At 31.8% G+C, this 14059-nt stretch overlaps 1 protein-coding gene and 1 long non-coding RNA gene across 2 annotated transcripts; one reads left to right on the top strand and one right to left on the bottom strand.

Annotated features, from left to right (window-relative positions):
* The first annotated feature begins 2435 nt into the window (after positions 1-2435).
* LOC111241633 lies at positions 2436-3281 on the top strand. The gene is made up of 2 exons (XR_002667643.1): positions 2436-2622; positions 2817-3281. It is a non-coding gene; the product is annotated as an uncharacterized LOC111241633 (long non-coding RNA).
* Positions 3282-6248: 2967 nt separating this feature from the next.
* Positions 6249-6960, bottom strand: LOC106761676. Its single transcript, XM_014645245.2, has one exon. It carries the CDS (start codon positions 6842-6844, stop codon positions 6407-6409), a length of 438 nt encoding a protein of 145 aa, XP_014500731.1. The 5' UTR covers positions 6845-6960; the 3' UTR covers positions 6249-6406.
* Between the last annotated feature and the right edge of the window lie 7099 nt (positions 6961-14059).

Genomic DNA, 14059 nt, shown 5'->3' with positions numbered 1-14059 from the left:
GTTGTGGATTATGTTTCAAAATGGGTGGAAGCTAGAGCCACCAAAACTAACGATGCTCGGTTTGTTGTGGATTTTGTTAGATCTCACCTCTTTTGCAGGTTTGGAGTACCTAGAGCAATTGTTAGTGACCAAGGAACCCATTTTTGCAACAGATCCATGCAAGCTTTGCTCAAGAAATATGGGGTGGTGCATAGAGTTTCTACACCATACCACCCCCAAACAAATGGGCAAGCTGAGATCTCAAACAGGGAGATAAAGAGGATTTTGGAGAAGATTGTCCAGCCCAACAGGAAAGATTGGAGTAATAGGTTGGACGATGCTCTTTGGGCCCACAGGACTGCCTACAAAGCACCCATAGGAATGTCTCCTTATCGGGTTGTCTTTGGAAAGACATGTCATTTACCAGTTGAGATTGAGCATCGGGCATACTGGGCTGTGAAGACTTGCAACTTCTCCATGGACCAGGCTGGAGAGGAAAGGAAGTTGCAACTGAGTGAATTGGATGAGATCCGATTGGAGGCCTACGAGAACTCGAAGTTCTACAAGGAAAGGACAAAGACGTTCCATGATAGTTCAATTGTTAGAAAGGATTTCGAGGTTGGCCAACAGGTTTTATTGTATAACTCTAGGCTCGGACTCATGGGTGGTAAGCTGAGATCAAAGTGGATTGGACCCTTTGTTGTGACTAATGTTTATCCTTATGGTGCAGTTGAGATTCAAAGTCCTTCCACAACTAAAAGCTTCAAGGTGAACGGGCACAGACTGAAGCCTTTCCTCAACAATCCTTCTTTGTTGGATGCAGTTATGGAGGAGACGTCTTTGGTCGACCCCACCTCTCTTTCCCTCTAACTCAGGGAGTTTCTTTTCTCCTTCTCTTCTCACTTTTATTGCACTTTGTCTATATCTTCTGGCTGTTCAGATTGTTAATCTGATGATTGTGACACATTGAGGACATTGTGTAATTTAAGTGTGGTCTATTAGGGGAGATTTTTCTTTGTTTAGGTCTTGTTTTCTAGGTAGTTTTGTTGTGTCTTGTGTACAGTTTTGCATGTTTCTCGTGATCTCTGGACTTGGTTTAGGTTGTAGACTTGTCTTTCACTTCATTGATACTCTGATTTGTTGGAAATACTTTCTTTTCTCTGCTTGGAAGATGATTATGATGTTTGAGAAGGTGATTTGATTGTGACAGAAATGCCCTGTGTGAGATTTGAGCCACTTGATATTCTTTCTTGTGTGTGATATGTCTCTTGATTGCTTGCACATATACCTTGGCTTGACTCTTGTTAATAGTTCTTGATTGATATGCATGTTTGGAAGTGATAAAGGCAGTTTTGTTCTTGAACCTCTCTAGCCAAATAAGCCTACCTTGCTTTGATCCCTTGATAACCCCTTTTGAGCCTATACTTTCCCCATTTCTTTGTTTTGAAGCTCATACACTAGCCTTAAGTGAAAAATCATGTTTGCCTGAACCTTATGGAATTTTGGAGCTTTGGAAGTGTTTTAGGAAAAGGTGTGGTCTCCCTGGGGATTTTGATAAATTGGCTAGTTGGATCCTCTTCTTGTTTTATTTTTGTAAATATGTGTACATCTTGTCTCTTACAGTGTTGTTCTAACAAAAAAACAAGATGAGAACAAAAAAGAAAAAAAATAGAAAAAAATGAAAAAAAATAAATCTGTGAATAATGGAGTAAAGAAGAGGTTTAAATTAGAGGTTTTGGGTGTGATTTGACTATGTTTACACTTGTTCCCCATTGCTCCTCTATTTCTTTTTGGTTTGTAGCTTCTCATCCATATTTTATCCCCCTTGTCCTTAGCCTCATTACAACCATTAAAAGACCTTTTGATTTGAACATGCCTATGTTTTGAGTGTTGATATTAGAAGCTTGTCAAGTTTGTCGTTGCCTGCTTTCTTGAGTACATTGAGTTGAAACTGTTTACCTTAGACACTTGAGAGATATAGTGATAGTGCATCTATGAGGTTCTATTACTTTCGATTTACCTCTTGAGCTGATTGATCATTTTTGCCATGTCTTGAATTGTTTAGATGATTTTTGTGAGTATCTGTTTTCTTTGATTCTGTGTCGGGATTTGTCTACTTCTTTTCTTTGTCCAGATTTCTTGAGAACTATGTAATTTTGTTTGTTTACCTGTGAGTCTTTGTTTTCTGTGTGTTGAGTATATGTCAATTCTCTGATGTCCCTTGAACTATTCCTTGATTTGCGTCTTGATTTTGCCCACGAGTGCAAAAGACTAAGTGTGGTCTATTTTGATGAGTCAATATTTTCTTGACTTTACTTAGTTTATTATGATAGAATTAATCAGGGAACTGTGCTTGAATGTCTAATATTTTTCCGTTTTTGCTAAGAGAAAGAATACTTTGACACTGGTAAAGTATTTCACATTCATTTGACACAAAGGGGTCCACTTTCGCTCAATGTCAGGAAGGCTTATTTTGTCAATTAGGCAGTGCGTTTTTTTGCTTGGTCAATTTTGTCAATCAGGATTCACTTTCCTCATTGTTTTCATTTCACTTTTGCAAAGGGTGGAGAATTGTTCATGGTAGGGCAAGGGTGGGTTCATAGAGCACGCGATCGGAAGGTGCACGTGATCAGACGGTGGTAGGTACTTCTTCTTCCTTTCTTGTTTTCTCTTCATTTGTGTATGTTTCATTTTGTTTTTCTTCATTTTCGAAAACCCTAGACTGAAGGAAGAACTGCTAGGAGATTTGGGTCTGTCTGTCATTGTATGCTTCTTCTTCCTTTATTGTCTCAACTTCCATGCATAAACTGAAGAGCATGTTCTTCTTCCACCTGCAGACGGAGTATGGGTTACCCTAGGAAGAACACCAAATACTCAATCCGAGCGAGATCGGTGGTGAGTGTGAGACACTGAGAGAACGAGTTTTGCGGGTCAGAGAGAGAGCGCAGGAGTGGGAGAGCAAGATACATAAAGTTCGAACCAAGGGTTGTCGTAAAGAGGAAGAACAAGTATGGGGACTAAACTGCTTCTAGATATTTAACCATGTTTTCTTATGTGCGTACTTGGGATTTTGATTCAGGAATGAAGGATATGGCGGATTGGTTGTGTTTAATACTTAAATGATGGGTTTGAATTGCATGTTGAGCAATAACGTGTGCATATTTCATGTTTTAAGATGATATACTTGCCATGTGAAGGCAATGTATATAACTCTGTGATTTAATGTCTATATGTTGTATTCGGTTGCTGCAATGGGTTTATTGAACCGGGAATTCAATGGGGTAAGTTCAGATTAGAGTTAAGTTATTATGCGTAATATGACTTTGCATTGATGATTCACTTGAATCAGTGTACCAGAACTAGTATAAGTTAACTTTAATGAACTAAACATCTAATACTCTAAAGGGGTTGAGGGTCGTGTAATCTTAAGTATATAAATTGTAGCAGGAATCATGGGTATGTATTTATCTCCATAATAGGTATAACTGGAAATAACGGGAGGAAATCGTGCTCTGTTTGTTATTCTGACTTGGTTTTAGAGCTGGTTATATATGTTTTGTTAGTATGATAAATGAGTTTCTTCTTCCTTAGTTTTAACACTGCAATGTGAATGAGATAATTACATACTTAGAATTTGTTGGGTATGTAATTCATATTCTATTTAACTTGTAATAACTTGTCCAAACCTAAGAGATTCTCACTCTTAGAATGGTTGTGCACACGATTTACATTTCTTGATGATCAAAGGTTGAGAAACTTCTTGGATGAGTAAAACAGGTATAATATGCGCATGATGTAATGTAATGTAGTGTTTGAGTGTATTTAGAGTTACGGGTTACTGTTTTGAAGGAATATAGGAATTTGAAATGAGTTCAAAGTGATTGAACTTAATTAAATTAAAGAGTTATCTTAAGGAACTACACTTTGAGGCTGAATGAATGTTACTAGTTGGTAAATCTGGTTTAGGAAATGTAAACTATCTAAATACCCTGCTATCCTGCTATAAAATTTTTCAGGAATATCTCACTGTCTTTGTTATATAAACGACATAAATACCTTGTTGTCTTACTATAAAATCCTGCAGAAAATACATTGCTGTCATGGTTGTATAAACCACATAAAAAAACCTTGCTGTTTTGTTGAAATATTTGCATCAGAATGCTTCTGTTTGCACCGTTTGTTGAGCTGTTAATATCTTTTCAAATATGTTAACACACTTGGGCTTTGAGTTAAGAAGTTTAAAGCTTGTAGCCTTGGTTGTTGATATTTATACTGTTAATAACATTAAGTCTTGACCAAACATTTATTTAGAGCAAAAGCAATTAGTATTTTTTTGATAAATTCAATGGCTTAGTGGAGAAGGTTATAAAAAACGCTAATTTGGAGTAACTAGGACAAGTGTTGGGATTTTGGACAATTTTCAGTGCAAAATATGTTTTTAATATTATATTACTTAGTTCTCACGTGATGGTGCAACATACTTTTTTTATATCTATTATTGAGTGGTTTGAATAATAAAACATTGATTAGGTTTTAAAATTGAAAAATTGAATTAAGTAGTAGAGACGTGAATATCTTGTTGTATCCCATTTCCTTTTGTTTGTCTAGTGTATCTCATAGATGACAAATGTTTATATTACAAATAAAATCTAGAAAGAATATATATATATATATATATATATATATATATATATATATATATATATATATATATATATTTATTTATTATGATATGTTGGTCACATTAGGTTATTATATATTATAATTATTATATTATATATTATACAGCGTTCTAAGATATGTTTTGTTTAAGAATTTGGGTATACAATATTATGATGTAATATATATTAAAAAGTGCAGTAAAGTTTTCTAGGGGAATATTTAAAATGTTATATAATATATTAAATAACTTGTAATAAACTTTTCTGGTTGTGTATTTGTATTACCACTTTGAAAGATACTCTTCCTATATGTAGGTTTTTCAAGTGATATTGATTGTCCAACTGAGGAGTTAGTATGTCTATCAATTGTTACCAACAAGCCTTTAACATGATTCGTTGGTGACATTTTTAGCAAATTGATTCCATCTGTTCACAACTAAACACATGAAGGCACGGGATCAAACAAGAACATTAAAAGTGGAATAAATTGAGGACTTTCATAATTTGCTAATTTGTATTTTAGTTTTATTGTTGTTGTCAGTTTCAAATATTGTCTGTGTTTATTTGGATTTGTTATTAGTACAACTAGTGAAATACTAAAGTTAGTTTCATGAATATTTAGTTGCATTACGTGGTAACGAAATGTATGTTATGTTCTAAGTTTTATATGATGTTGTTTTGATATAAAAAAGAATTGACAAATTGGTGAAGGAACTCGTTATATCTTCTTCATTATGTGGTTATATATTAAAGTGGTTCTATATAACTGACAAAATGATTAATAATGAAATAAGTTGTCATCTAATGTTACAGTTGAATAACTCTTAAATCATATCACACTTATTGCTGCAGTGCGGGTTAAATATGTTTTTCGTCCCTCAACTATTGGCCGTTTTTGTGTTTAGTCCCTCTTTCAAAGTATGGTACAATTTAGTCCTTCAACTTTAGAAAACTATGGTTTTAGTCTTTTTTACCAAATTTTTTTAACTTTATTTGCTGTTTCAAGCACGTTACATTATAGCATTTGGATTGTTTACACATTTTGACATATTTTTGCTTCAATGTTAACTGAGAAACGCGTTTGAAACAACAAATAAAGTTAAAAAAATTTGGTAAAAAGGACTAATACCAGAGTTTTCTAAAGTTGAAGGACTAAATTGTACCATACTTTGAAAGAGGGACTAAACACAAAAACGGCCAATAGTTGGGGGACGAAAAACATATTTAACCCGCTGCAGTGCTTATGTTTGGGGATTGAATGGATTTGAAGATAATTATTTTTGTTGTTAATTTGAGTGGGTTTGGAGGTAAGTGAAAGTGGATTTCGAATTAGTATATGATTTAATTTATGTGACAGATTAAAAACATTTACTTCCAAATTCACTCTCACTTACTTCCAAATTCACTCAAATAAACAACAATAAAATTATCTTCAAATTCTCTCAAATTCATTCAATCACTCTCTTCCAAATCCCTTCAAGTAAACAAGATATAATTGATTGAAAGATTAATTTGTTTGACTTAATTCTGTTTACCACGGATAAAAACAAAATTATAAGTTATAATTTATGAAGTAAAAACAAAAACCAAGTAGACACTAAATCAATACAATTTCTTGTATACAACTACGATTAAGGAAATGAGGAAAATTCATAATGTCAGATAGGTTTGGTAAATTGAGAAAGTGTAAACTAAAAGGTTTACAAATTAATTACAAAGTAATCCATCTTAATTATCTTCTGTTTCCTTACATAATACTTTATTAACTAATTTGAGAAAAGTACATCAGTTGGCCCTTGTGCCAAATAATTAGTTTCTCTATATTGTTGGTCCAAGAAAAGTCCATAGCACAGCTGAAAATCTTCAATATAACTTGCATCTTCATATTCCATTGGTGCATGCTCCATCATCTCATCTCCACAAGGGATCCATGCATTCATCTCATCAAAGGGCAAGGAAGAAATGATGTTCATCTCAGCCCAATGATCAGCCTCACTGTCTGACGTGGAGCAATCTTGATCATCCATTTGAGCTATTTCGGTGTCACTGATCTCTGCCTCCAATGACTGAATCATGCTCACAAGTCTATCATCACCATGATAGTACTCTTCTTCCTGTGTTTCTTCCATCAGAGACATGAGAAGAACATTGTTGACCTCTGAGAACTCCATTCCCAACTCAAACACACACTCTGAGGAAGACATGTTTGTGAAAAAAAAGAAGTTTTTGAGTAACCCTTTTTTCTTTGGTTTATGAAAATGGTTAAAGTAAGAGAAATAGAAGCAATTAAGGTTGTTGCAAATGCAAGATGAGTTTGAAAGGTGAAGAAGGGACCTTTATATAGACAAAAATAATGCATGGTCGCTAATTAATATACATTAAAGGTGGGGTTGCTTTTATTTTGGTTGCTGATAGTGCATGTAGGCCAAATCACTAATAAACTATGTAGTGAAAGATAAGCTTAGATTCATATAATTGTGCTAAGATATGATTCTGAGATACGTAGTTGTGATGGAAAAAATTAATGCTTTGACCCATTGGTGTCTATTTGTCGAGCAGCAATATATAGCATCTTGCTAGCTAATTAATGGTTGCAACAAAAGTGGGGCATCAGAAACTAGACAATATGCCCACTTAATGGCCAATAATTAAATAACAAGAGGAAGAAATTAAAAAAAATTAAAGCAAGAACAGCGTTTGAACCGACAAAGATGTACATTATTGTAATTGAAAGGCTATGAAAGAAATCAATGAGAATTGATATGTATATGTGGAATTATATAGTTTTAGGGAGAGTGATGATAAGTTATTGTACACTTGATATTTACTATCCTATATGTTATATATAATTGTACTGAATTTGTCTAAGATGTATAAAATCTGTCACGGTCACATTTATAATATTGTATGAAGAATACTATTGTAAAGAATACCTCAATTTTATCAAAATTTTAGTTCATAATTTAAATTTGGTTTAAACCTCTTTTTGGTTCCTAAGTTATGAGCGGATGTTCAGTTTAGTCCCCGCTTTTAAAAATATAAACCTTTGATTCCTAAGTTATAAAAAATGTATCAAATGAGTCATTTTTTTATGTTCATGGTCAAAGTACAAAGAACAATCTAAAGTGCTGCAAATCGCAATCTAAAGATGTAGCAGTTGTTAAGAAACAACCAAAAACATTATTTCAAGTCAAAAAAGGACTCATTTGATACATTTTTTATAACTTAGGAATCAAAGATTTACATTTTCAAAAACAGGAACTAAACTGAACATCCACTTATAACTTAGGGACAAAAAAAGGTTTAAACCTTTAAATTTTAGTGAACGGCTTAATAATCATGCAATTAAATATCTATATTTATCAAAAAGGGTCTCATCATAATATTGATGTCTCATGGGACCATGTCATACATATGGAGTATGACACTACACATCTCCTTAGTCTCAAGATTGAAGGACACTAAAACAACTAAATTCTTGAAGTCTTATTTTGAGCTATACTAAGTATATAATGATTCAAGATGTATGTAATCGACATCCGAGGTGCGCTGAATAAGTTTGCAAGTTATAACATGACGTAGATTTGGTTGAAGATTATTGGTACACGTGTGTCAAATTTATTATTTCTGTTATATTAATATTTAGACTTAATTAAAATTTAGTGTATAAAGTCATTATTAAAAAAAAGTAATAATATGCCATAGTGTAATATATTAAATTTTCTTTTTAATAATAAAAATATCAATATAATATTTATATAAATAATAATTTTTTCTTAATTTGAATAGGGACGATATTGTTTTATTTTGAGAATAAATTATGATGAATAAAAGAGATATATATAAAAACTAAATTGAAATAATGACATTTGACATTAACACATGATGATATCCTATCACATATGTCACATTAGAAAAAAGACATGTGATAACAAAAATATTTATAAAAAAAATTAAAATTAAAAAATTTAAAATTAAAAAAATTAAAAAAGATTATATATTGACACATAGCATACTGTTAACATTGTTAGTAATTTTTTTTTTTTAAAAAGGACCAAACTTTTTCAAAAGTTAGAACGAAATTGAAATGTTTTTATTTAATTTAGGACCAACTAAACAAACACTCACTATAATGGGAATTATCTGACTAATTAAATCTTTTAATTTTGATTCTAAATTTTTGGAAGAAAAAAAATATTTCAACCTTTAAACATATATTGAAAGATTAAAAATGATTTTAAATTGCAAATATTTGTCCTAAATGTTAACGTTAAGCCTGTAAACCTCATTTTAGTTCCTTAATTCATTTGGAATTATTTTGTTTCAATTTTTAAGGACTTTTAAAAAAATTAGAATATCAAAATTAAAATTACTCGTGTAAATAAATTATTAAAATAAATATTTTTTTTATTATTGATTCACATGTAAAATAATTTCTTGTTCTAATAGTATATTTAGTATCAAGATATTATAATTTTTAAAATTGTGGTTGCAATCACCATTCTGAACCATAATGATAGTGTTAGAAAAGAAGAAAGAATCTTCTACTACCTAAAATCTTCATCTTCTACCTCTCGTTCTTGGCTTTCCTACAATTTTTTCTACTTCAATGACTTCTACAGTTGTTTCTTCTAATAATTTTCAGGCGCAGTCACATTCCTCAACTTTGGGACTTTCTCAAGAGCAAATTCAAGGTCTATTGGCACTTCTCCCTCAATCTAATCNCACAGTCACACATTCTACTGGTCTAGTAAGTTCTCATAATGTTTCCACTTCTTCTCACGATCAAGGTAATATCTCTTCCCAATGGATTTTAGACACAGGTGCTACTGAACATATATGCAGTTCTTTGTCTCATTTTATTTATTATCATAAAATCTCACCAATTGAAATTTCTCTACCCAACAAGAACTCTTCATTTGCTNATTTTTCTGACACAGTTTCTCTTGGCCCACACCTTACCTTACATAATGTCTTGTTTGTTCCTAATTTTTCAGTCAATCTTATTTCGGTCACCAAGTTAACCAAATCTCTATCTTGTAAAATTATCATTTCTGAATTTTCATATGAAATACAGAACAAGTCCAACCTACAGATGATTGGGAAAGCTGAAGAAAGAGATGACTTATATGTCATGACAGTCCCTGCATCCCCACCCCTTGTTTCACCAACTACTATTTCTCCTGAGAATTCTACTGCTTGTTCTACAATAAGACCTGACTCTACAGATATTTGGCACTCTAGACTAGGGCATCCTTCTTCTTCTTGTTATACCAAATTACGNACAATGTATGCCACTTTACCTAATACAAAATCCACTCCTTGTGATACTTATCACTATTCTAAGCAAAGAAAATTGCCTTTTCAATTAAGTACTACTGTTTCAAAAGCTCCTTTTGATTTAATTCATGTTGATATTTAGGGGCCATATTGTACTTCTTCTGTTGATGGTTTTAAATATTTCTTAACTGTAGTGGATGATATGTCTAGATTCACATGGATTAAATTGATGGCAAGTAAGTCTGATACAAGATCACATCATATTGGTTTTTTTTCTTATATCAAAACTCAATTTGGCATTGATATAAAAGCTGTTAGATCAGATAATGGTAATGAGTTTGCAATGACAGATTTTTATAAACAAAAAGGGATACAACATCAATTATCTTGTGTTGAAACACCTCAACAAAATGGAGTTGTTGAGAGAAAACATCAACACATTCTCAATGTTGCTAGATCTTTAATGTTTCAATCCCATTTGCCAATAGTTTTCTGGTCTTTTGCTGTTCGTTATGCTGTGCAACTCATTAATATTTTACCTTCCACAGTTTTAACATATTTTTCTCCATCTCTGCTATTACACAATGTTAAACCTGACATTAGTTACTTGCGAGTTTTTGGCTCACTTTGCTATGCTTCAACTCTTCAAGCACATAGAACAAAATTTCAACCTCGTGCAAGAAAATGTGTTTTACTTGGTTTTAAAACAGGAGTGAAAGGCTACCTTTTGTTAGATTTCAACTCAAGGGAAATTTTTCTATCAAGGAATGTAGTATTTTATGAAAACATATTTCCTTTTCTTACTAGTGACAAGCACTCACCTATTGATACACAAAATTTAAGTTCATTGGATTTGGTCACCAAAATCAATTCATCTCCATCATCTCTTTTCTTAGAAGTTACTGATCAACCCTCTTTACCACCTACATCTCCAACTTCTATTGTTCCAGACCCTGCTAGTTTTTTTTCTCAACCTGTTTCTGTTGAACCTGCCACTACTACTCCACAAAGGAAATCAACCAGGCCAACACATAAATCATCTTATTTGCAGGACTATCATTGCAACATGTTATCTACTTCTTCCGCCACTCAGTCATCCACAGGTACCTTATATCCTATCTCTTCATATCTCTCATATGATGCATTATCATCTCTTCATAAATCATATGTCTTGAATCTTTCCCAAGTTAGTGAACCTAAAACCTATAACCAAGCCATCAAACATAATTGTTGGAGAAATGCCATGGATCAAGAAATTGCAGCTTTAAAAAATACCAAAACTTGGNTTTTGACTGATCTACCTTATGGAAAGCAACCTATTGGATGTAAATGGGTATACAAAATAAAGAGGCATGCTGATGGGAGTATTGAACGATATAAGGCAAGGTTAGTAGCCAAAGGCTACACACAACAGGAAGGCTTAGATTACTTTGAGACTTTTTCACCTGTTGTCAAACTCAATTCAATAAGAAATACAATATTTCATTCTTTCTTCTTTTCTAACAGATAGTATAAGAATGTTAGAGTGAGTCAACTCAATTCACACATGTTGATTCATTATGAATTAAGCTAAAATTAAGTCAATTTAATTCAATTTACATTTTGGTGAGTTAAAAATTTTATAATCGGGTTCGACTCACCATGAGTTGAAAAGTTAGTAGGTTGATTTACTTAAAGATATTTAGTTCTTTTGATTTATTTTATATATTTATTATAATATAATCAAAGTAGATTGATTTGATTCATTATTATAGTACTAATCAAGTGTTCACCTATTTAATCAAATAATATTATAAAGAGATTAGTTACTTGTTAATCTTTATTTTGGTCGAAAAGTTTCAAGTTAGTTCTCGCTTTTAATTGTGTCCCAACTTTTGAAGAAAGTATCTCAATTAGGTCTTTTAAAAAAATGCTAACCGTGTTAACGACATGACATGTATTAATCTATGGATATTTTAATTTTTTTTCATAAAAAATTATGTTGTCACATGTAAGGTCTCTTGTATGATACATGACACTCCCAATGTCACTAGGGTTGGGCAAAAATAATTGTACTGTACTGAATTATAGTTAACTGTACTATATTATACTTAAAATAAACTGATTTATTTTTACTAAAAACTAAATAATCTAATTTCAGTTCAGTTTAAATAAACTGAACCAATTTTATTTGTAGAACAGTTAACTGGTGTGAACTGCGCAAACTCGATTTTTACTTGTTTAAGTTTCTTGTGTCCTCATTTCCCTTTTCTCCCGCCAACTCACCTCTTCCTTTCTCCAATCATTACCCTTTTCAAATTATTAATTCCAACCACAATTTTGGATTAACAACTATTATCATTAATAATTATGGTTTTCTTTCTTAGTTTTATAAGAAAAAACAAAATACATATATAATTATATTAAAACGACTTTTCATAAATTCAAAATATCCCTTTCTATCTCTAATCACTCTCTAATAAAACCAATTTTTAATTAGTAAATAAAAATCTTGTATATCTAAACAAGTTTTTTAATCTAACCCGCTATTTTAAGATATTTAGTATCAGACCAACAGGAATTCTTGTTAAACATTAAATAAACACGTGTTTATCCTCTTCAAAGGACAATTGTTCCTTTTACTCCAAATTATTTTCTATATTAAATCACATTAACCATAAATACTCAATAACTAACAAATTAAGATAAAAATCTTCTTAAATTTTCAACCTGAAAGTCTTGCCCTCCTCTTTTTTATCTATAGTTGTAATAGCAACCAATATGAACAAAATTATAGTCCAATAGTTTCTTATCTTATAATATTTTTACCTATCATATATACTTGTACTATAGTTTATTGGATTGGTTTTAATGTATTTTTTTTTTTTGTATTTTTTATAGTATACTGTTGGAAATAACTGTGTAAGTTTAATTACTCAATTTTATGTTTTTCATAATAAAGTATTTTTTTTTATCATATTCATATTATTTAATATAATAGTTTATTTTGATAAAGCATTTTGATTATAATTTAAAATTTGTTTTATAATAAAAATTAAGTTTAAACCATTTAGTAGTCCTTATTTATGTAGGGTTTTCCCACTTTGATCCCCGTTCTTTTAAAATTTCCAATTGAGTCCTCAATAGTACTAATTTGATTTAATTGAGCCCCTACCATTAAATTTAGCTTAACGGAGTAAAATGTTTGCACAGATAAGATGTTGACGTGGCAAGGTTTAAATATGTGTCATAATGAGAATTGAAACCTGTGTTTGGCTTTCGTTGAAAGTTTTGGTTCGAGATGAAGGTGATGGTGCAATCGCAATTTGGTGCTTTCGCAATGGAGGGGTTTCTGCATCTTCTGATGCAGGTTCTTCACTGTTGCCATTTGGAATTGGATTCTTGGTGGAGGAGAAAACGATCCTGGTAGTGATTTCTGGGTTTCCTTTTGCAGGCTTGATGCATAGGGAAAGGATGAAGCTTACAGTTGAGAATGAAATTTGCGATTGGGGTTTTAGGGTTCTTCGTAATGAACTGGGAGAGGTTGGAAGAGAGAAGAATGGAAGGAGGAAGAAGGAAGTGGAAAATGGCGTGGGAGGAACAAAGTGACATGTTGAAACCATTTAGACACGTCAGCCCACCACTTGTGCAGAAAGTTAACTCCGTTAACGAAATTTGACGGTAGGGGCTCAATTGGTTGAAATTAACAATTATAAGGACTCAATTGGGAAACTTTAAAAGAAAGGAATCAAATTGGAAATACCTAACAAAAATAGGGACGCCTAAATGGTTTAAACTTAAAAATTATTATGACCAGTGCCACTATGAGCGTTTGAGAAATCAGAAAATGTAGTTAATTGAATTGTAATGTGATAAATTAAAAACTAGTTACCTGAACTGGACTGCAGTATAATTGAATTAGAAAATAGTTCAGTTCAGTTACTTTGAACTATTTTTTAGTTCAGTATAGTTTTTCTGAACTGGTTTATAGTTAACTATAAATTTTTACCGTACAGTACAGTACAAGACACTTTGTCCACCCGTAAATGTCACTTGATAGAACAATACTACAAATAAGTGTTAGTGTGAAGTTTAATTATCTTTCTTTAAATTTATATATATATATATATATATATATATATATATATATATATATATAT

Source organism: Vigna radiata, chromosome 5 (assembly GCF_000741045.1).
Source record: "Vigna radiata var. radiata cultivar VC1973A chromosome 5, Vradiata_ver6, whole genome shotgun sequence".
In the NCBI taxonomy this organism is placed as follows: domain Eukaryota; kingdom Viridiplantae; phylum Streptophyta; class Magnoliopsida; order Fabales; family Fabaceae; genus Vigna; species Vigna radiata.
Note: the sequence above shows the minus strand (reverse complement) of the source record. Positions and strands in the feature narration are given on the sequence as shown.

Excerpts from the sequence above, each read along its gene's own strand:
- LOC106761676 (XM_014645245.2), bottom strand. The coding sequence starts at position 6,844 with ATGTCTTCCTCAGAGTGTGTGTTTGAGTTGGGAATGGAGTTCTCAGAG.